Source organism: Equus caballus, chromosome 1, assembly GCF_041296265.1.
Source record: "Equus caballus isolate H_3958 breed thoroughbred chromosome 1, TB-T2T, whole genome shotgun sequence".
Classification (NCBI taxonomy): Eukaryota; Metazoa; Chordata; class Mammalia; order Perissodactyla; family Equidae; genus Equus; species Equus caballus.
Window position 1 is genome coordinate 140,074,289 of NC_091684.1, and position 22,835 is coordinate 140,097,123.

Sequence of the window (22,835 nt, forward strand, 5' to 3'; positions counted from 1 at the left end):
CCGGGATACCTGAACCTTCTCATTGCCCTGTCGGTCTGCTCTCCCCGGGCCCTCTTACCTCCCGTCCACCCAAGTGCCAGAACTCTTCAGTCTAGAGAGGCCGGCCTTGCAGCTAAACGTCCTAGCCTTTGGATGGAAGAACCAGAAACCCATGGAAAACCGAATCTTTAACAACTTTGTGCAGCTTTTAGGGAATTATCTCGAAAATATAGACTTGGACACTGTAGAGGAAGGCGTAGCAGAAAGAGTGGGTCAGAGCACATCCCGCAGCTTAGCGTGTTTCTCTACAGCCCCGACCCACTCCAAAGTCCGCTGGGTCTCCGCTCCCCCAGCCCTGAAGACCCGGGCCGGCCCGCGGGGAGGGGGGACGGGGCTGCAGCCCGGGACGGCGCCGGCCGCTCCAGCCGCAGTTCAAAGCGCAGGGGGCGCGTCCGCTGCGCAGCCGGGAATGTCCGGCCGCTTAAAGCGCTCGCCGGCTCTTTTGTTCCCCAGACCGGGCCTCCGGGGAGAGGGGGCTGGGGGAGGGGACCGGGAGGGGAGGGAAGGGGGCGGCGGGCGGAGGGAGGAGGGCGGGGCGGGCGCGGGCAGTGCGAGTGCGAGTGCGGAGCGCGCACCCCTGGCGAGGCTGACAGATCGCCGGGGAGGGGTGCAAGATGGCGCAAGCGGCGCTCCCCCTGCGCCCCGGGCGCTCCTAGGCAGGCATGTGGCCCCAGCCCCCCGCCGCCCGGGCTCGGCCCCGGCCGGAGCCCCGGCCCCGACCCCGGCGCCGGCCCCGCGGGACGCTGTGAGCCGCGAGAGGCCCCGGAGCCGCGCGTCGCCGAGCCGAGCGGACCGAGAGCCCCATGGCTGCTCCGCGCGCCGCGTCCCCGCGCCGCCGGCCCCGGCTCCTGCTGCCGCTGCTGCTGCCGCTGCTGCTGCCCGCGCCGAGCGACGGTGAGCGAGGGCGCCCGCCGCCCGCGCGGTGCGGACCGAGCCGGGGAAGGGCGAGCAGGGAGTCAGCGGGCGCGAGGGGCGGACCTGGGGAGAGCGGCGCGGACCCGGGGCGGGAGGGACTTGCCCGAGGAGGGGAGCCGAGCGGGACGGGGCGGAGCCCGGGGAGAGGGCACCGAGGAGGCCGGGCTGCTGGGGGCGGCAGGGAGATGCTGAGAAGCCCCTGGAGAGAGACCGGGCTCAGTCCGCTGCGGCTGCGGCTTCGGGACTCGGGGCAGGACCCGGCGCCCGGACCAAGGGGCAAACAGCGCGGCAAATGAGGAGCGAGCTGACGGGCTGGAGTTGGGGAGAGCAGGAAACGAGCTAGGGGAGACCGCAGGGCTGAGTCCCGTCCGAGAGGGGCGAGCTGGGCTGCGCGGAGCCCGGCGGTGGCTCAGAGTAGCCCGAGGCGGCCGAGGCAGGAGACAGCAGACCGGGGGACGGAGGCCGGGACAGAGCGGGCTGCGCTGGGCAGAGAGGGCACGTCCCGGATTTGGAGCCGGAGCGCGCGGGAGAGACCGAGGAACAGGAGGACGAAGACTCCTGGCGGGCCGCGCGTGGACAGCCTGCGAGCTGAGGCGGGGGAAGAGAAACCGACGGAGAGCGAGCGAGGGGCAGGAGTCCCCACGTGCCCGCCCTTCCCCGGAGTGTGCACACGCAGAGCGTCCCTCCCCCCGGGCTCGAGGGTCTGCCGCTTTGCTGCCCAGAGCTCTGTCACCACCACCCTGTTCCCTCAGTGGGCCCACCTCACAGGAGAGGGGTGCAAGTCTAGTCCCTTCCCCTCCCACCCCCAGTTCTCAGCAGACGCTCATGTGGGCCGTGTTCTCTCTCCTCTCGCCTCCGGAGAAGCAGGATATCGCGTCCGCACTAGGAGAAACTTTATCCCCCAATTTGCTATACTGTAGCGGGGTTGCGTTGGGGACTGAGGCCTCTGAAACACAGGGGCAGGATGGGTAGGGGTTTGAAGGAGTGTGACCCTCAAATGTCTTAAAATATTACATATCCCTGAGGGTGAGGGGAAACGCCCATAACCCCAGCCCCCGCCCCCCTTCCCCATCTCCCCCAGCCTGGGAGGGCGCTGCTCTGCTGCAGAGCGGCCAGCTTCTCCTAGGATCGCTAGTTCCCTGGGAACGTGAGGGGTCTGTGGCTGCCGTTTCAGCGCAGGTGGATTCATTCCTCCTGGAGTGAAGTTGTAACTGGTCTGGTAAGTTGCTTGTTGGAGAAGTTGGTGACTTGGCATCATGCCTGGCATTGGAGCACTTGTCCTTCCTGTCAGTCTTCTTAATTCCGTGATCACCCTTCTCCCCATCTCTTCTTTCTCCTCCTCCTCTTCCAGCTCATTTCTCTTATGCAGGAGCTGTGAGGTTGCTGAGAGTAAACATTCTAGGAACTCTTCTCTTCCTGAATTTTGGGAAAACTGAGTTGATGTTTGGTACCCCTCATCTCTTATGACAGAGGCAGAACAACCAAAATCCCGAGCATCCTAGGGGAGAGGCAGTGGAGCTGGGTCATAGCCCAGCCTGTACCTGGTACTGGGCCCACATGTCCTGCTGCCTGCCAAGCATCTGATGGCTTTGCCAGTGAAAAGAAGCAATGATTTATTACTATCTCACTGTATATTTGTTTAGAACTTTTAACTTTTCCCCATTTTTTTAAGACTTTTTTTGAAAGATTAGCCCTGAGCTAACTACTGCCAATCCTCTTCTTTCTGCTGAGGAAGACTGTCCCTGAGCTAACATCCATGCCCATCTTCCTCTACTTTATATGTGGGATGCCTACCACAGCATAGCTTGATAAGCAGTGCGTAGGTCCGCACCCGGGATCCGAACCAGCGAAACCAGGGCCCCCGAGAATCGGAGTGTGCAAACTTAACCGCTGCACCGCCAGGCTGGCCCCAGAACTTTTAACTTTTCATAGTGTCTTTGAGTCTGTTAATCATTTCAACTACCCTATGACACAAGCCGTATTCTTCCTGATTTAAACAGATGAGGAACCAGACCCCAGGACAGGTTGAATACTTTACCCGAGGTCACATCCCGAAACTCTTTGAGGCTTCAGTGCTTAACTAGAGTCACCACAGAAGTGGCACCAGCTGTGTTGGAATCAGTCTTATCTTTGGATCCCAGATTTGCCGCTACTAGCTGTGAGACACTGGACAAGTTGCTTAATATCCCTGGGTTTCAGTTTCCTTATCTCTAAAAGAGGGAATGGTACAAATAATTTCTACCTCTCTGAGATGGTCTGCTGATTAAGTAAAATACTGCATGGGACAGCACTTTGTAATGCATAAACTTCTGTGTATAATAGAGATTACTATTCACGTTACAGAAAGATGGGGATGGGGTGCACAGATCCAGGGAACTTGGAACCCTCCGATGTGGCGTTCTTCCTGTCTGCTCACGCCACACTAACCTCTCCTCTTCCTCTCACCTCCCCTGCCTGATGCAGGTCTTGGCCACTCTGCTGAACTGGCATTTGCTGTGGAGCCGAGTGATGATGTTGCAGTTCCCGGGCAGCCTGTAATGCTGGGCTGCAGGGTGGAGGGCACCCCTCCAGTGCGAATCTCCTGGAGGAAGAATGGGGTGGAGCTGCCAGAGAGTACCCACTCCACCCTGCTGGCCAATGGGTCTTTGATGATCCATCACTTCCGGCTGGATCCGGGAGGCAGCCTTTCAGACGAGGGTGACTATGAGTGTGTGGCTCAGAACCGCTTTGGGCTGGTGGTCAGTCGGAAGGCTCGCATCCAGGCTGCAAGTAAGTGGACGCCTCTTTCTTTTTTTCCCACATTGGGGATCTAGGGTCAGCCTAGGGCATGGGGGACAGGCGGAGCAGTTCCATCTTATGCAGAGTTCTGGAGGACTGAATTCGCAGCATGGGTCAGTTGAGAGGTGCATAGCAGTAGCAATTTGTGGTGGTGGAATTATATCATATACTTATTTAAATTATTAGAATGTGATTAGACAAGAATGTAGCCAAACACTGTTGGGGGAGAGAGCGAGTGAGCGAGCGAGAGTGAGAACGTGTTTCATCCACCTCTTGGGTCAGTGTGTCTTAGTTTCCATATCCCTGTGTGTTGTGAGCATCCCAGTCCATTGGGTACAATTCTTGTGTTTAAAGATAAACAATTGTCATAGTTTATGGGTAATTTAAGAGAATTTTGAAGGGTAATTTTGGCTACATGCAATTTTTAATTACGTGCTGCCTTTCAAACATTTTGAGTATGATAAAACCTCACTATACTAGTAATAACATTCTGAAGCCTGTCAAAAATTTGCTTTACAAAAAATATGGTGGAATAATTTCAGGGTTATTGCAATCCTGACATTACTCCTACTCACCTCATGCTGGTGTGCTTTTTTTTTTTTGAATTTCAGCTTTATTGAGGTGTAATTGATAATAAAATTTTAAGACATTTAAAGCGTACATTGTGGTGACTTGACATCTGATGTGCTTTTTTGAATAGGAGAGAAAAGGCCAGCCAGAGCGTTTCAGCTCTAGAATTGTGCTTTGCTTGCGCTGATGGACTGCCAATTGTGGTGATGAAATGATGGCTGTGCTTTACTGCCCTGTCCTGCAAAAATTCTGTTGTTGTTGTTTAATCTGTGCACACTTGTGGGAGTGTGTTGCATAAACCCAAATTATCTATGTATCTTGGGGAGGTAGCAGGCTGTGGGGAGGGGTGTCATGATTGAGAACCACTGCTCTTGAGAAAGGGCAGAAGTTTTGGCAAGGGGAAAATGTTCTCCATCCCATATCTCTATCCTTCTGGGGGTGGGTGTCCTGTAATAATTCTGGCTAATACTTATTAAGCACCTGCTGCCTACTGGGCACCCTGCGTAAATGTTTCACATAAATTATCTCATTTAGTCATCACAACAACCCGGGGAGATAGGCCGTTATCATCTCCCCTTTTACAGATGAGAAAACTGAGATGTAGGGGGATTCAGTGACATTCTGGTCCTCAGAGGAGCCAGGGCTGCAGTCTAGGCAGTGTGAACCCTACACCCTCCCACTTAACTCCTGTGGCACACTGCCTCTCCCCTGTCTGATCGCTGACAAGTTTCTTCCTGGCTCTGAGGGCATTTGCACAGTTGCTCTGAACGGCCGGTGAGTGATGAATCGTTCTGAGGCAGGAGCTCTCTCGTTGAGTTTAAGATGCCCCTTTGTTCTAAAGAAGGCTGATCCAGGCCCCCATATGGAGCTCTCTGGGAGGCAGCCCTGGACCTTGAGACCGAATCACTTCTGGCTCAGCAACCCCTCATCTCCCGGCCCTCCCGGCAGTGTAGGGGAAGGCTGGTGCAGCCTCTGAGCAGATGGCTGGGTGTGAGGAAGAGAAGCGTGGATGGAGGGTGGGGACCCCAGGAAGACTTGTGGGTGGGAGAAATGAGACTTCTCAGGGAGATGACTCCCACACCCTCCCTGGCCTGTGTCAGTGCTGAGGGCTAGATGGCTCCTGCATCACCAGCGGAGAATTGTGGGAGATAAATCCCCAGGTGTTAATATATAGCTAATTGTAAATGTGCTCTTCTATAAATGGTAATACCTTCAAGATGTTTGGTTTCCCTAAACTCCTAACAACATAAGAAATTGAGCTGTGGCCTCTGGCTGGGGGAAGGGCCAGTGAGTGAGGTCAGCTTGGTTAATCCTTTGGGGTCCTAAGGACAGCTGAGGGGTTTGCCTCCAAACAGTGGCAGTCTGATGTGGGCTCTCTCTCCCCTGCAAGGCTCGTGGCCCCATGGGGGGAATGCTTGGGTACCAAGCAACCGCGTGGCTGGATCTCCTTTTCTCACTTCACAGGCTGATGTCCCTAGAAACCTGCAAAGCTGATTAGCTGCCTGGGTTTCCTTTTTTAGTACTAACTCCCTGCCTGTGTGCCGCAGGCACTGCAGATGTTGTGTGACATGGGGGGAGTGCCTTGCTGAAAGGTGTGAGGAGCCCTCTGGAGCCCCTACTTCTCCTGCCTGCTCCACGGCCGGTGGGGCAGGAGCATGCTAGGTGCCCCTCACAGATACACAATCCACCCAGTGGACTAGTCCAGTGAGGCAGATGGGGATCCAGGTCCGTGTGGGTGGGTCTGCTGGGGCCTCAGAGCTCTGGGCCACAGGCTGGTGGCTGGGAATCGCCACTCTTCCACCCCAGTGGTCTCAGATGCTGATGTTGAAGGCTGGCCTGACTAGGGTGGGCTAAGCTACAGGCTAATTCCTTGGGGCTTCAGTTCCAAGTATCTCCTTGTTACCGTGAAGTGGCTCAGGGTCCTAAAAGTACTCTTGCTTCCAGCATGTCTTGGTTTCTATGTGCCTATAGGAGGGGGCTGAAAATCGAGACACTTGTTACTGATGGACGAGTTAAGCTGGACAAGTTAACCTCTCCGTGGCCAAGCTTCCTCACCTGTGAAGTGTGCATATCATCCTGCTTTGTGGGGCGGTTGCAAGGACTAACTCACCCCACACTTTGCCTGGCAAGTAGGAGGCGCTCAGGAACAGGAGCCAATGCTTTCTGCTTCATTTGAAGACAGTTTCACTGACATTGCCGGCAAAAACAAACTGCCTGAACGCGCTCCCAGCCCCCAGCTCTCCCCTCACTGGGATTCAGTTAGGGAGCACTCCAGGGAAATCTGTCAGGGAATGGAATTACTGGAGCCGAAGTGCAACTTGTTCTGTTTTAACCCCTTCCTGGGAGGACCTGGGAATTCTCCCAAGCCTCTGGGCGTCGGCTGAAGCTGGCTTGGCCTGTGAGACCCTCTGCCATCCCTCTGGAGGGGCTCCAGGAAGGGTGCGAGGGTCACCCAACCCAGTGGGAATGTGTGCATTGACTCATACGTGTTGAGGTCTGTGTGCCTTGATGACTCCAAAGAGGGATGGGCTAGCTTCCAGGAGCGGGGGTGATTGGGGGACCCGCCCTCAGTTCCCCTCAGGCAGAAGCCCTCAGTCCCTGGCCTCGGTTGTTGGGCGCAGGCCCCTTGGGAAACTGGAGTGAAGAGCTATATGAGGCAGAGCAGGACTTCTCAAACTTTCCTGGGCCCGTGAGTTACCTGAGGATCTTGATAAAATTCAGATTTGAATCAGTAGGTCTGGGCCAAGGCCTGGGGTTCCACCTGTCTAACAAGAGCCCAGGTGATGCGGATGGTGCTGGTCCATGGGTGCTAGAGGAGGGACCACGCCCGTGTCATAACTGCTGGTGTGGGATCTGTGGGCAGCATAGCGAAGTCTGTAGGACAGGGGTTCAGGGACACACCTAAGTGGGATTGGACCCCAGCTCTGCCGCTCACTGATCCTGTGTCCTCAGCCTGAGTTGCTTAACTCTCTTGAGCCTCTGTGCCCTCATCTGGAAAAATGGGCATAATCCTATCAGCCTCTCGGGGCTGTTGAAGGATTAAATGATGATGGATGGAAAGCACCTGGCATAGGGCTTGGCCTCTGGGAAATGCTCATTAAGTATTATTGTTAGTGCTAGGGGTTGACCACTAATTTAGGATGAGGTCCAGCCTGTCTCAGTGCTAGCTGGGTTCTCAAAGAGCCAGGACTGCCTCCCTCCTGGCCTGACTGGGTGGGGGATAGGGGGTGGAGAGTGGGGTAGGGTGCAAGGGTGGTTATGAGGGTGGGCTGTGGAAGCAAACAGACCTCAGCTGGGTGGACTTGGGCAAGTCACTTAGCCTCTCTGTTTCCTCATCTTTAAAAAGGAGGAAATACTTAGCAAGGAGGAATGTTGTGAGGGTTACCTATGTTAATATGCATAAAGAACTTAGCCTGGTGCGGGGCACACAGAAAGTGTTTCCTTTTTTTTTTTTAAAGATTTAATTTTTTTCCTTTTTCTCCCCAAAGCCCCCCAGTACATAGTTGTATATTCTTCGTTGTGGGTCCTTCTAGTTGTGGCATGTGGGACGCTGCCTCAGTGTGGTTTGATGAGCAGTGCCATGTCCGCGCCCAGGATTTGAACCAACGAAACACTGGGCCACCTGCAGCGGAGCGCGCGAACTTAACCACTTGGCCACGGGGACAGCCCAGAAAGTGTTTCTTAAATATTAACTCTTATGATTCTGGAGAAGTAATAGAAGCGAGAAATGTGGAGTTCTAAGCTCCTTATTTGTAGTGATTCCAGAAAGGCGCCTGGTGAGCTCAGACTCCTGGAGAGAGGCAGTGGAGCGTGGTGAGAGGGGAGAAAGTCCGCTTCTGATCCCCTGCTGTCTCCACCTCAGAAAGTTGCTGACTTCTCCGGCCCTCGGTTACCCACTTCTGAAGTCGGAATCACCCTCAACCTGTCTGAGGGAGGGCAGTTTAACCAGCCACTCGGGGATCTTTGTTCAGCAGCAAGACCTGTGGTTGTGCAGATCCGCGGCCAGGGGCCAGGCATGGGTCTGTGGAAGAGGTCTGGTTGGGGGTTGGGAGAACCATGGGCTGAAGCTGCTGGGGAGTATAGTTTGTGTGGGGGGCTCAGTGGATTTAGGGGGCCCCGGGGAGCCTCAGTGTAGGGGAGTGGGTTGTGGAGGGAAGTGGTTCCTGGCACAGTGGCTGGTAACCCTGGAGGCCGTTGTCACTTGCAGGGTATATGCTTGGGTCTGGTGTGTGGAACCCAAGCTTTTCTCTCCTCCTTGAAGGGTAGCTCAGCTAAGGTAGCCCTGAGGAAGTCTCTGCCACTGCCCCTCAAACACACCCATCTACCTACCCAGGAGGGGAGGCAGCAGGTACTACAGCTGAAGCATCACTGGTGTGATGGGTGAGTGGCGGTGCCTAGGCCTGCTCTTATGCCAGGCAGCTCACGTGTACATACACCATGGCACAGCGGTAGGTGCAAATGGGTGAGCGTCAGCCCTTTTACCTGCCAGTCGGTACTCCACAGACCAAGCCCTTCTGACACTCTTGAGAAGCTGTGAGGTTGATGGAAAGGCTCTTGCCTGCACATGGGAAATCCTGTGTGGCTCTGGGCAAGTCGCTCACCCTCTCTGGGCTTTGCTTTTCTCATTGTAAAATTGAGTGGTTGGACCAAGGTTTGTCTCTGCTCTATGATATTAAGGCTTCCTTGCCATCCAGCCAGTCCTTGGGACATGCCTGCCTTTGCTGGACCTTTTCCCAGTCTGTTCTTGCCCCTGCTCATCCCTTACCTAATCCATCCCCAAAGACCACTTAGCTTGCAGTAATTTCTTCTTCCCCCTTCTCAGGCTGGGAGTATTTGTGGTCTGTGGCATTCAGGCTCAACCTTCCTCTCAGTGATGGCTGCTTGCATTGTTAAGTAACTGTTTTGCGGCGGGATATTCCATCTGTCTCCTCCATAGATTTTAAGCTCCTAAAGGGCTTCTCTTTCTTTTGTATTTCTCACATCCCCTGCCTGCGGAGCTTGGTAAAAACGAAATGAACATGTGGCCTTCCGGGTGCAAAGCTCTGTCTCTCTCGTTTCTCTCTGCTTCTCTTTTACTTTCTCTCTCCCTGTCTCTCCCGCCTCGTAATTGATAGCATAGCTCAAAGGCACAGAAGCTTGTGAGCAGGGACTATGACACACCCGGGGCAGGGTCATGGGGTGGCTGCTGCTGCGTGTTTATCTCTAGAGGAACTGAGACTCTCTCTTCCTCGCCAGATGGGGTGTGAATCACAGACCGAACTGCTTCGTATCCCTCATACCTGGGTCTTGGGGTCTCCTGCCTTGCGCTCTATTCCCGGGCTGGATGTGGCCTGCGTCCCCAGGCCCACTGGCCCCAAGTGGGCGGGGAGGGCTGCCCCTCGCCCCCCCAGCAGGACTCGAGTGTGGAAGTTGAACGCTTCTGGTTCCCACACCTTGGCTCCACTGTCGCAGGCAGCCAGCTGGCCCCTTGAACACAATGTGCAAATCTTCTCTGTTCCTGTTCCCGGCATTGTCCGGGGCCGGGCGCCTTGGCTGGGAATGTGGGCCGGTGAATAGGAGAGGCATTTGCAGCCTGCAAATGAAACAGGCCCCCAGCCCCCCTTAACCCCGGTCCCCTCCCCACACCCAGGGAGAAAGGACTTTTTCACTCCTGGCCTTCTTGTATTGCCTTTCCCTCTCCTCTCCAGAGTCCCTGCAGGCGTGTGTGCATGCGTGTGTGTATGTGTGTGTGTGTGTGTATAAGACAGAGAGAGACTTTTCACAGCAGCTTGAAGGCTGTTCGACACAGCCTTCAATAAAAGTAGAATGGAACAGAAGGACACCCAGGATGGAAAACCAAACAGCTCACTGCTGTCTTTGTTTAAACTGGACTGAGTGATTCCAAAAATGTCTGCCTTGTGTAACTAACCTATGGCACCCTGAGATTCTCTGGCCATAGCTTTGTTGCAACAAGGAATGTAGAAACCAGCAGTATGTGTGTATGTGGCCACGTGGACCTCTGTGGGTACCTGAGCATACAGGTGCGTGCCGGAGGATGTTCATGGGCCCCAGGAGTGGGGTCCAGCTCTCCTCAAGGGGCTTTCCTGTGGGAATCCTTCCCTTGAGCATATGCCAGGCTGGAGAACTGGAGTGGACAGAACTGATGCAGGGCAGGAGGCACTGGTCCTACAAGGGACTGATACTTGCCCAGCCAGCTGAAGTAAGAGAGGGGCAAGCAAACCCTAGGTCATTGGCGGAGGGTGGGGGCTTACATTATGGGCCTGTGGGCATGGCCACAGTACCTCCGGGAGTCTAGGCCATAGTTTCCTTACTCACTAGGCAGGTGCCAACAATCTGGCTGCGGTCCAAGCTGGCTGGCCTGTGCTGTTCCATCCCCCAAAAAGGATGGTCTTTCATTTCTGAGTTTGCTCCCCCAACCTCCAACTTTGTTCACCCTATTCCAAGAAACGCTAACTAACCCCTTGTGATTGCCCTCAAATGTAAAGGAAGGGCAGAAGAGAGAGTTATCCCTATGGACTGGAGCAGCCCCAGTGGCTTCCTGAGGAGGGATGCCTGGACAGGAGATATTGGGACCCAGCGAAGGTAGGAAGGCAGAGGTTGAGCCGAGGCCTGAAGAGGGGCAGGCAGGAGGAGCTCCTGGCCAGACCCCAGAGCCCAGGGAGATGGAGGCGGTGGGGAGTGTGGGCTGAATACAGCCAGCCAGCTACCTGATCAGACAGAAGGAGGAAAATTTGATGCAGAGGCCTCACATCGCAGCCTCTCCCACCCACCCTCTCCATCTCATCTCTGGATCTTGGTCTCAGTGCTCCTCAGGCTTTGACACCCACACACACACTGTCCCCCCACCTCTGTCTTCCTGTGAGCCCACGTTTAGGGTCTTTGTCTCTATCATCCCTCAATCCTAGTGTCTCTTGTCCTGTCCTACTACCACTTTCGTTTCTCCAGCTCCTCTTTCTCTTTATTATTCTGTTCCTCCTCCTGCCTCTTTGTCCAACTGTGGCAACTCCAGTGTCTACCATCCTCTGCTGTGCTTGTCCAGAGATCCCTCTGTTTCAGGAGCAAAAGTAGGTGAGCTCAGGTGGGGGCACAGAACAAAGAGATAGGAAGAAGAGAGACTGAGAAGATGAGGTTCAAAGAGGACCCCAAAGGAAGGGGTCCATGGCCTCCCCAGCAAGTCGGAGTCTCCCTGGAGGCAGACCTTCATGAGAGGAATCTGAGAACACTGGCCCCTGCTTGGGGCCTGTCTCTGAGCCCGGACACTGACCACGGTGGGTGGTGGGGGCAGCCCTGGGCTGCTCTCTGGAATGCCGGTGTTGGGTTGCAGTGCAGATGCGAGCAGTGATAATGGGCAGGAACTGGACTTTCTGGTCTGGCTGCTGCCCCCAAGGCCATTGGAATGTGAGGGTGGGGGGGGACTAGCAAGAGGCCTCAGGGACTTGGGGTGGGCAGATGGAGACCAGACCACCTAAATGGAGAGGGAGGGGGCAGACCACCGTGAGAGAGAACCAAGTTCTAGCCCTTTCACTGAGTTTCAGGCTGCAGCAAAAGAATCCTAAAATTCCCAGCCCATCTGGGACCTTGGAGGTCTTCACAGCCTCCAGGTAGGATCACAGGCATCCAGAGCTTCTGGAGAAACAACCTTCTCATTTTACAGACTTGAAAACTGAGGCCCCCAGGGAGTAACCTGCCCAAGGACGGAGCTGGTCCTCCAGCCTGGGCAGGTAGGAGGTCCCTCACGCCTCTTGCCTTCCCTGGTGCCTCACTGCTCTCTGACTGGAGAAGGGGGGTATCTTTTTCTGTCCCCCCAGAGCAGACTGGCACACCTATTTCTGTTTTTCTTGTGTCCTGCCCTGCCCAGGCTTTGTGGTTGTGGTTCTGGATGTGAGTGTTAACCAGCAGACCTTGGGTGTGGGCTCCTGGCATCCATGGCATGTTACAGAGGGCCTGAGTTTCCAGAGCACGCTGGATACTGAGCTGAGTGGTCTGAGGGCTGCCTATTTGCTGGCGCTTGTGGTACACTAACTGGTAGGCCTAATAATGTGGGGCTGCACTGTCTTAAGCCCTTTATGTGTTAATTTACTTAATTCCCACACCAATTCCATTAATGGGTATTCCTAGTCCTATTTTACAGATGAGTAAACAGAAGCCCAGAGTGGTTCATTAACTTGCCCAAGGGTACACAGTAAGTAGGGAAGCTGGGATTCAAACTCAGCTTCTTTCTGCCTGACACAAGGTTCAGTGGCCTGAGTGACCTTAGAGGGGGCTATAGTCCTTTGAGAACATAATCAGTATCAATGCCTCAAAAATAGAGCCAGGGACCTGAACGCATGCAGGGGGGAGTGTGGGGAGCAGAGAACAGCTTAGAACCCCCACCAAAGGAGGAGGCACTTCTGGGTGGGCCAGGCAGGGCTACAGGCCCTCCACCCCCAGCTGTAGCTGGAGGCCCAGAGAATCTGGAGGGCTGGTTAGGCTGGGACCTCTCCTCTGCCCTACCTGTGGGGCGGGGCAGGGCCGGCTGGGTCAAGGTTCCCGGCTGGAAAGGAAGTTGGGAGGGGGGTGGGCTGCTGGAGGTGGAAGTGGGAGTGCTTCTTCCCTGTGGAGGAAAGACAAGTTCCCTCCTCCTGGGGCTCCCTCAGCTCCCTTTCCTTTCTTGTTTCCGCATAATGACGCTGATTGCTCCACATCTGTCATAATTACTCTTTGTTTGAAAATTCAGAACAAATCACAGGAGACGAACTGGTGTGGCTCAAGAAGGATCCTTCTCCCCAGGGGTCCTGTTAGGGGGGAAGGGGTAGTAGGGAAGAGCCATAATCAGCCTGGAGGAGCCAGGCTGCTGATTGTCCTTGCGCTGTCCCCTGGCCTGGGCAAGGTGGCCTAAGGCCTCATGGAGTTACTTGGCCCCCGACCCCAGGCCACAGTTCCGGCTTGGCTCGCTGTGATGGCTGGGAGATTCTACCCCCTCCCCCCAACCTGGGAGAGGGGTCTGCATTGGGTCCCCTGCCCTCTTGGTCCCACTGAACAATGGATTGGACAGCAGGCTGCATGGTAACCCCAGCAGCACAGCAGGGAGGGGCAGGCTGTGCCTGCTGGAAAGGTGTGGCCCCAAGCACATGGCAGGGAGCTTTACTGGCAAGGAGGATTGGGGCAGTTGTGGCTGGGGTCCCTGGAACAGGGTGGGCATTAGATCTCCAGGGTGAGAGCCAGGAACAGGGACGTTACCTCCAGAGGGCACCAAACAAGACCCTCCTGGGATCCAGCAGCAGCCCTGGATGCTCAGGGCTTCTTCACACTCACTCCCTAGCAGCTTGACTTCTGGTGAGGGTCCTGGTCCCTGCCCCCATTCCTGGCCTGAAGGCTGTTAATTTGGGGGACTAATTCCTGGAGCATGTGCCCTGGGCTGTGGCCTTGCCTGCCATGGGCACACACCTCCATGTCTCTCTCTCAACCTAGTGCCTTCCCACCTGGGATTGTGTCCACAGAGACTCTGCAAAGACTTTTGCAGGGAGAAATCAAGGACAACCTAGAATTCATCCCCAAACCCAACCTGTAATAAACCCCACTTGTTCTTGCCGCGGGACCATTGTGGGACTACAGACACCCTCAAGGAGCTGGAGCCAACTCAAGATGCAGGTCGACTTGCCCTGAGGACTGGCTCTGGGTTCAAGCTTCCTCTTTCCCTTAAGACTTTTGAGCCTCATTTTGTCTTTGTGGGAAACAGAAGGGAGCATGGCCCTGCCTGTCTTTTGAAGGGAAAGGATGAGTAGGTCCCAGGCATTTGTAGAGTGTAGGGAGCTGTCCCCATCCACCAGTGGAGGCATCCTTTGTTCAGGCATCAGTGGACGTTGCTGGGGGGAGGACTGACTCCTGGAGACAGGACCCCAACTGGAAGTGCCTGCTTGGACTGGCTTGGAGAGACCACCTCCTCTGGCCCCACCATTATTGATCGGGGACCCTGGGAGGAGCTTGGACTTGACCCAGTCATCATCCTGCTTACTCCTACGCCCTCCCTGGCTCCCACTTCCACAGAAGCTGCTTTTAAAATGTAAATATTCACTTCATCCCTGTGTGACTTTGGACCCATCATTTCACCTTCATGGTCCTCAGTTTCCCTATAGGTGGAAGGTGGTGTGGAGAGGACCAGGCTAAAAGATTCCTAAAGTCCCTTCCCACTTCTAAAATTCAGAGACACTGACTCCTTTTTTATCTTCAACAGGGTTTCGCCCCTCCCCAACTCTTCTCCTCTCCACTTCTCTCCGTTTGCTCTAGCTGTCTCCTCCATCTCTCGCTCTGACTTCTCTCTTCAGCGCTCCTGGTGCGCTGGGCTTGGCCTCCTCCTTTTTTAAATGTTAGGATCAAAGTTTTGCAGAGAAGCTCTTTTGTCATTCTCATTCTCTTTTGCTCCCCCCAACTTGGTCGTCCCCCTCCTCCTACCAGCGCATGTGTCCAAAGCGGCGGTCGCTGGGCCAGGTCCAGACCGAGTTCCTCAATGCGCTCGTCGTCCGGTGTGCTCCTGGAGCCGGAGCCAGCCGCCTGCGAAGCAGGTACCCAGGCAGGGACTCGCTTCCCCGCCCTGGCCAAACACAGTGGGAAGAGAGTGGCCCGGGAGGAGCCGGGCTCTGGAAATGGCTCTTTCTCGTGGCAGGGGAGGAGGGACCTCCCCACCCCCAGCACAAAGCGTGGCTGCTTCTTGCAGAATCAATGGGTATTCAATTGACCCCGTGCCACGCAGTCGCTGGGCTGTCAAGTCACCGCGCCGGTGTGTCCGTGTGGGTGTGGTGTGTCCGTGTGAGTGAGAACATGTGTGCATGTGCAAGTGTGTGCGTGTGCGAGTGTCTTCGCTTCCTGCAGCTCCCGGTATCCTGGACACAGTGCCTTGGGGTCACTACTCCACTGGGCTGCCCTGACCAGGGTGGGAAGGGACAGACCTAGCCCCACCAACTGGGGGCCTGGAGCTGGTCTTGGCGGTGAAATGGAGCAGGAGAGTGGATGGAGGTCTCCGGCTCCCAGCCCCCTTCTTCCCAACTGGCTTGGGGTATAGGCCAGGGATTTCTGACAAGGAGCTAGAGCTAGACAGTTTGTGGGCACACCTTTGAACGGACCAGCTCTAGGAGAGAAAGGAAGCAGAGAGAGTCCTAGAGCCTTTATGGAACAGCAGACCTGAACACGGCTGGGTGCTTGGCGCCCTGACAGTGCTCAGCAGTGCTCTCACCCCAAGGGCAGACAGGCATGGGGAAGGGGGGAGCTTTCCAGCTTTTGCTGATTCACTCAACCCTACTCTCCTCTTGTCCCCAGCCTCCTGCCCATGATTCTCATGTCACTGCTGTGGAAACTGAGGCCCAGAGAGAGGGCCTGGCCCCAAGTCCTGGGTGTAAGGGCTGGGACAGAAAGGGTCCAGATGCTCTTTCCAATGTGCTGATTGGCCTAATGGGACCCGGGCTCCAACTTCAGAGCCCAGATCTAGAGAACAGAAACCCAGTATTTGACTTATGACAAACAATTCTTAGATCTTTTTCTGCCATCTTCACACCTGGATTGGTTTTTCCTCACTCCCCTTTTGGGTTATTTTTGTTTTGCCTCTCTTACATCCTGGCTTATGTGGAAGGTTACCCTCTTTCTGCAATAATTCCTTTCACTCTAATTTTTTGAGGTTTCCTAAAATTGTATTCCACACCTCTAGCATCTTAGAGAAGCCCTATCTAATTTAGTCCCACTTGCAGATTGGAATAGAATGTTCTTGACTCCATTTTGTCAGATGATCAATAATGATGTTACATGGAATGAGCATCAAGATTGAGCTTGTTTGATATTCTTCCTCTCCTGTTTTTCTGATTTGGCTTCTCAGATCAGTCATTTTCCCATCGAACTGTGACAAAAGTCAAGATTATTACAAGCAAGCTGTAAGTGTAATGTTGATGGGATCAAGGCTTTGCTGAAATAAAATGATACAGCTTTTCTTCCATCAATTAAGGAAGAATTCATTGGGCTGTATGCTAGGCTTTGCTTTTTAGGGTGGGGGGAATCAGGAGACATGGTCCATTCTGGAACAATGAGTATATTGCTTGTCCTTCCCACTGGTCTGCAAACTCCCTGAGGGGGAGGGGTTAGCTTCTCTGTGCATCCTCAGTGCTGAGCACAGAGCTTGGCCTAGAGTTGGCGCCTGGTGAGGGTGAGAGATGGGGAGCCGTGGGTATATGAAATGGGAGGGTAGGAACACCTCCTGCCTTCTGTGGGCCACTCCCCCTCTGGAGTTCAACAGTCTGGGTTTGAGGGCAGATGAAGCTGAGTCAGATATTATTCTCCAAGGGCCACCAGGGGTGGTTTCACCCAAGCTGTTCTCCACAGGCTTCTGAGTCACTCCTGTTAGGAGCTGAGAGTGGCCATGTCTGCATCTAACTGCATCCTAAATCTCCTCTCCCAGCCTCTGCTAGTCTTAAAGGGCACCCCTGTCCCACTATTCTGTTCCCCTCCTTGAAACACCCTTCTTCTGAGGTCCCACTGCTGGCCTCTTGGGGGAGGATGAGGATTAGACTGAGGCACAGGTGCCACTACCAGGTACTGCGTGGGAAGGGCCGAGCCTGGTAAGTTCAGTCCTCAGTCTGCCACCCCAGGAGAGGTGGCTGCTGGTCCTCAGTCACCTCAGGGTGGGACACCTTCCCAAAGCTAGAGAAACTCTTAGGATGCCAGACCACTGGCCTCACCCTCGAAATAGCTAACAGGCCAGGTTCCATGCTAAGAGGCATCGTTGTGCCCTCCCGCTTCTTCTGCGTCCTCTCTGGAAGGACTATCCCTGCATGTACAAGCCTACCTTCCTGTTATCTTGAAAAGTCATAACCATGATAGCAAAGCATCTCGTGAATGCATGTTGCTGTGGGAGTGGGTAAGGGGAGAGAAAAACACACTCTCATTATTATACCCATTGTCTTCCTGTCAGAATACTCACCCACAGAGCATTATTTTTAAAGTTACTTATGGTCTTGGGTTTGGGGAAAGAAGAGATGTGAGGAGAAATAGGCTTCCTTTAAAAGCATGGGGCTGGCCCCATGGCATGGTGGTTAAGTTCGCACATTCCGCTTTGGCAGTCCTGAGTTCGCAGGTTTGGATCCCGGGTGTGGACCTACACCACTCATCAAGCCATGCTGTGGTGGCGTCCCACATACAAAATAGAGGAAGACTGGCACAGATGTTAGCTCAGGGACAACCTTCCTCAAGCAAAAAGAGGAAGATTGCAATAGATGTTAACTCAGAGCTAATCTTCCTCACCCAAAAACACACCAAAAGAACACTTTTTCAGTTAAAAGTATTGGGTCTCTAATTTGGGCCTGGAGCCCCTCTTGCTTTTTGAATAGTGGATCATTTTCCAAAGTATAATTCATCTGGGGATTAGACATTCAGGCAGTCTTGCTGAAATCTGGACAAACCATAAAGGCACACATATAGTAATATCTAGGAATAATTATATTTGTAGTTTCTGTTTGGATGGTCATTTTATCAGTCTTTCAAAGTGAAGCATAGTGGCCTGTATAGCATTAGAATGATCTTTGATCTGCTATTGACTGGCTGTTGTTTCCTTGGATAAGTCCTTTTTTTCGCTAGATCAGAGGACTTGAAGCATCACTCTTTGGGTCCTTGGTGGAGGGGGGCTCAGGGTCTGGACATGGAGGAAAGACGGAGGCCCAACTGGTGGGACTCCAGGCTTCTCACAGCTACCCCATCTGTAACAGCTCTGCTTTATCTTTTTGTTTTGTTTTGTTTTGTTTTATTTTGGAGTTCTCCAAAGCAACTAACCAGGCAGATCAACTAACCAGGCAGATCAACTAACCAGACAGATCAACTAACCAGACAGACTGGCCTAAGGAGGGGGATAGTCCAGCAGCAGCAGGTGCTGGAAGGCCAAGCAGCTTAAGGTTCTAGAGCCTTAGGCAGAAGAAATATGACTCTAAGATGAAGATTTAGGAGAATTATGAAGAAAAATATTATGATCACATCTGAAGTTATGACCAGGGTTAGATTAAACCTTGATTCAGAATTGGGTCAGAAAAACAATGAGCTATACTTAGATATTTCTCTCCTTTAAAAGCATGCTTTTCATGTATCACTGTTACAACTAGCACTTGGTAATATTAATGGTCAGAGAAAGGGGCAATTTTGGCTGCTGTTCGTTCAGTCTCTCAACAAGTGTCCATTCCTTTTTTTTTTTTTTGGAGGAAGATTAGCCCTGAGCTAGCATCTGCTGCCAATCCTCCTCTTTTTGCTGAGGAAGATTGGCCCTGAGCTAACATTCATGCCCATCTACCTCTATTTTATATGTGGGATGTCTACCACAGCATGGCTCGAAAAATGTTGTGTATGTCCGCACCTGGGATCCAAACCCGTGAACCCTGGGCCGCCGAAGTGGAACGTGCGAACTTCACCGCTGCGCTGCCAGGCTGGCCCAAGTGTTGTCCATTCCTTAAGTTTATCTCAAATAAATGGATGGCTGGCTGGGTAGATGGATGGTCCTGTTTAAGAGTTTACCTTTAAGAGTGCTGCCTACAAAGGGTTTATAATCTTCTTGTGGTGACACGGACGTTAGAAAAGATTGCAGCCTCAGAAAGAGCTCTATGATATGCATCAAATAAGTGGTGCTAAGGGCCACTGGTTCAGCCCAACAGCCTACTGTTGATCTGAGCAGCAGACCAGACCTTTTTATCATTTGATAAGCCCGATAGAATACTGGACTAGCCTAAGGCAGAAATAGTCTAAGAGCCCATCAGAAAGGATTAGGAAGTCCGTGCTTCCAGGAAAAGGATACGTGGAATTGGAGGATATTAAAGCAGGTCAGTTCTCAAATCAACAAATTTCAAAGAGCCTCTGTCCTGTACTTACCTGCCTCTGAGCTAAGTTCTCTGAGCAATAGAAAGATAAGACACTTCCTGATCTTGAAGGATGTCATCTCCTCTACCCTCCTATCCAAAAACAGCCTTATTTGGTGGTGATGGTGAAGACAAGACAGCCTGATAGAGCACAAAGAATCTGTTGAATGCATCAATAGCAAGATCATCAGCTTGTCCATCTACATCGTGGTTTCCTTTAATTCTGATTTTTTGTTTAGGATGTCTTATTCTTTTGGTATAATTTCTTTCTTTTTTTTTTTTTTTAAGGATTGGCCCTGAGCTAACATCTGTTGCCAATCTTCCTTTTTTTCCTTCTCCCCAAAGCCCCTCAGTACATAGTTGTATATACTAGTTGTAGGTCCTTCTGGTTCTGCTATGTGGGACCCGCCTCAGGGTGGCTTGATGAACGGTGCTAGGTCCGCACCCAGGATCTGAACCAGAGAAACCCTGGGCTGCCGAAGTGAAGCGTGCAAACATAACCACTCAGCCACAGGGCCAGCCCCTAATTCTGATTTCTAAGCTGAGTCACCTTGTATCCTTATACATGAAAAAAAGTGAAATGCCTCGGGCTAGTCCAGTTTTCTGATAATGAGTCAGTTTCCACAGGCATGTGGCTGGAACGCCAGTGTTACCTATCAGCCCGCTATTCGCATCAGGACCTGCCTTGGGTCGAAACAGTGGCTCCAGTGCTTCAGGCATCACATCCAAATTCCGAGGCCTGGCTTTGCAGCCCGTCTGCAATTTGGACCTCCCTATTCCAACCATTTCCCTCTTCCTCCTGAGTCTTCCAGTCTCTTCATCAGTCGGGTGGGTCTCCCCACAGTTCCATCCTCCTTCCCCTTCTTTTGCGCATCTTTCTCTCCTGCCTTCTCTACTCACATCTCTCCGAGCCATTCTCTGAACTTCTCCAGCCCCTTCAGCTGGTGGCACACAGTTGGGCACTGAGGTACCCTATATAAATCCCCAGCCCCCTTCTCCAGTTATTTCATGCGTTCCCAAGGAAATCTAATTAGACTATTGAATGCAGGGCCGTGCCTGTTTTTCTGAGTCAGAAACAGAACTGGACGACCACTTTGGCGCCCCTAAGAATCTGCTGGTGGAGAAGGCTCGGTGAGGGTGAGGAGCCTGGCGGTGGGGGTGCGGCGGTGGGAGTGCGAGGGGAGCCCGGGGGCGGTTGTGTGCTCTCCAGTCTTCCACGGAAGCGGGGGGCTGTTTCTCCCCGGACACAGGAACTGCTGCCTCAGTTTCCCTCCAGGGGCCAGGCCCAGCTGGGGAATTTGCACCGCTGGGGGGAGGGGGTGGCGGGAAGTGGTGCCTCGCTCGCCCCAGCGACATCAAACCCTCGTTTGGCGTGCGAGGACAATGGCTGTCTTATTTTCTCCATTCGCCGCGCACAATGCCGGATTCTCTTATTCACCCGCGGCGGTGCGAGCGAGGTAATTAGCCAGCGCCATTCAGCGCGGACACTATTGCTATGCGGGGGGGCGAGGACGCCCGCGTCGGCGGGGATTAGCCGGGTCGGGGTGTGCAGCTGCGGCCACTTCAAAGGGGCCGGGCGGGCCCGGGCGGCTGTGGGAACCGCGCCGCCCTCGGGAGCCGCCCCGTCGCCGCGGCAGGGACCGCCGGCCTCCTGGCCCGGGCCCTCGCCGGCCGCGCGCTCCGCCGGGCAGGCCCGAGCTGCTGGCGCCCCGAGCTGCGGCGGCGGCTCTTGTCGCTCGCCGTCCCACTCCCACTTTCATCAGGACCTCAAGTGCTTTTTTCTTTTGAGTCCCGGGAGTCAAAGGGCAAAGAGGGGAAGGAGGAGGAGGAGCGAGGGGGATGGGAGCTTGACACAAAGCGCTGACCTCTGAGGAGTGGAGCAGATGGTCCCACTTACTCCTGCCGCCGAGCGAGCGGCTCTCAGGGCCCCAGGCTCCGGGCCCTGACCCCGTCCGCCATCCGAATGCCTGAACTGGGGCCCCGCGGGGGCTGGGCTCCCACATGCTCCTTCACCCGCACAGATGCCCACTCTGCGCTTCCTGGCACTGGAGTCAGACTGCCTGGACCAGCCTCGCCTCTAGCAAGGCTGGGGGGTAGGGGGGCACTGAGGGGCTGGGGGCTGGGCTGAGAATCTGCCCTTGTCGGATGCTGGAGCCTTGGGGACGGTCAGGATTCTCAAGAACCTGCCGGGTCAGGGGTTCCCAGTCCTGTCTGTGCATATGAGACACCCTGGTGAGCTTTAATAGAAATACAGATTCCTGAGCACCACACCAGACCAAGAGATCTGAATCTCTGGCAGTGGAGTCCAGAAATCTGCATTGTTACCCAGCACCCTAAGTTATTGTGATACGCAGCCAAGTGTGAGAACAGGGGCCTAGTCCAACTCCTTCATTTTCACTGAAGAAATTGAGTCTTAGTAGAGGAAGTAATTTACCCAAGGATAGACATTGAATTGTGGCAGGGTGGGGACTTGGGTAGAAGAAAAGATGATGGGGAATGACCCCCAAGACCATATGACCCTTAACGTTGGCATCCAGGAAACAGTTTGTGAGGACTTATTTACCTGGGATTTGTTCTAGATGCTGGAACTACAGAGGTAAATTAGACCGTTCTCTGCCCGTAGGGAACTCACAGGCCAGCAGGTGGATTGACCTGTGGACACCTGACTCTAATGCAGTCTGACAAGGGCTAGGAGAGAGACACAGGCAACATATTTGAGGCAGGAATTAATTCGGCCTCTTTTAGGGGATGTGGAGGATGGGGATACTTGTAGAGAAAGGAGCAAAAGCGATCTAGGCAGAGGCGACAACTGAAGTAAAGAAATAGAAGCGTGAACATCTATGATATGTCCAGGGAAGGCAAACTTGTTTCATGTGGTCAGAGTACAAATCATATGAAGACGAATTACCTGACATTTGAGACTGGAAAGATGAAACGGGACCTAATAATGAAGACCTTGAATGCCATCCCAAGGAGAATACCTTGATTCAAGGCAATGGAGAACCACCAGAGGTGTTGAAGGATCATGTTGGATGTTCAGGAAGATAATTATGGCTTCAGGATGGAGGAAGAAGAGGACAGAGAGAGGAAAGTGGGCAGGCTGGAGGGGGGAAGCTGTTACAGAGACAGTTGAGAGTGGTAGCCGGAGCCAAGGCAGAGGGAGGATAGACAGGATTGGGTGACCAGTTAGCTTGTGGGAGATAGGGAGAAGGATGGGGCAGTGACCCCTTGGTTTGTTTATAGCTTGGGCAGTTGGTGCATGATGAGGCTGTTAATAAAGGACACGGGAAGAGGAAAAGGTTAGGGGTGGGTGTGGTGATTTCTTTGAGTTTATGGGAAAGCTTTTGAAACCCCTACAGAGGATGGTTCCTAGGGCTCCAGGAGACCTCCATCAACTCAAGGGCAAGAGCGGAGTTCCCCAAATAAGTCTGTTTCCAAGAGTGGCCAGCCCCATACCAACCAAGAAACTCCATGAGCCTCCCATGGGATGTAGGCTTTCCTCTCACCCTAGACACGTAAGGCTTATCCTGGAGAGTTGTTAGGATGGACAGCTTGCAGGCCTTAAGCTATCGTGGTCCAGTGTTGAGCACCAGAGATTCTATAGAGCCATGAGACGTAAATGCAGCATCAGATCAAGGTTCAAGAATAGGAGAGGGTCCTTTCATGGATGGAGAGGGACCA

The 22,835-nt window shown here is 53.7% G+C and overlaps 1 protein-coding gene across 3 annotated transcripts in view; it reads left to right on the forward strand.

Moving 5' to 3' along the window:
- The first annotated feature begins 716 nt into the window (after positions 1-716).
- IGDCC3 (immunoglobulin superfamily DCC subclass member 3) overlaps positions 717-22,835 on the forward strand; it is a 40,030-nt gene continuing 17,911 nt past the window's right edge. For 2 of the 3 annotated variants that reach the window (XM_023655273.2, XM_023655278.2), the window contains exons 1-2: positions 717-933; positions 3,418-3,723. In XM_023655273.2, coding sequence (XP_023511041.1) covers positions 843-933; positions 3,418-3,723 — 397 coding nt within the window. In that variant the 5' untranslated portion in view covers positions 717-842. Of the gene's footprint in view, positions 934-1,048; positions 2,174-3,417; positions 3,724-22,835 lie in introns of those variants that run through there. The other variant, XM_070234641.1, reaches the window with a different exon arrangement.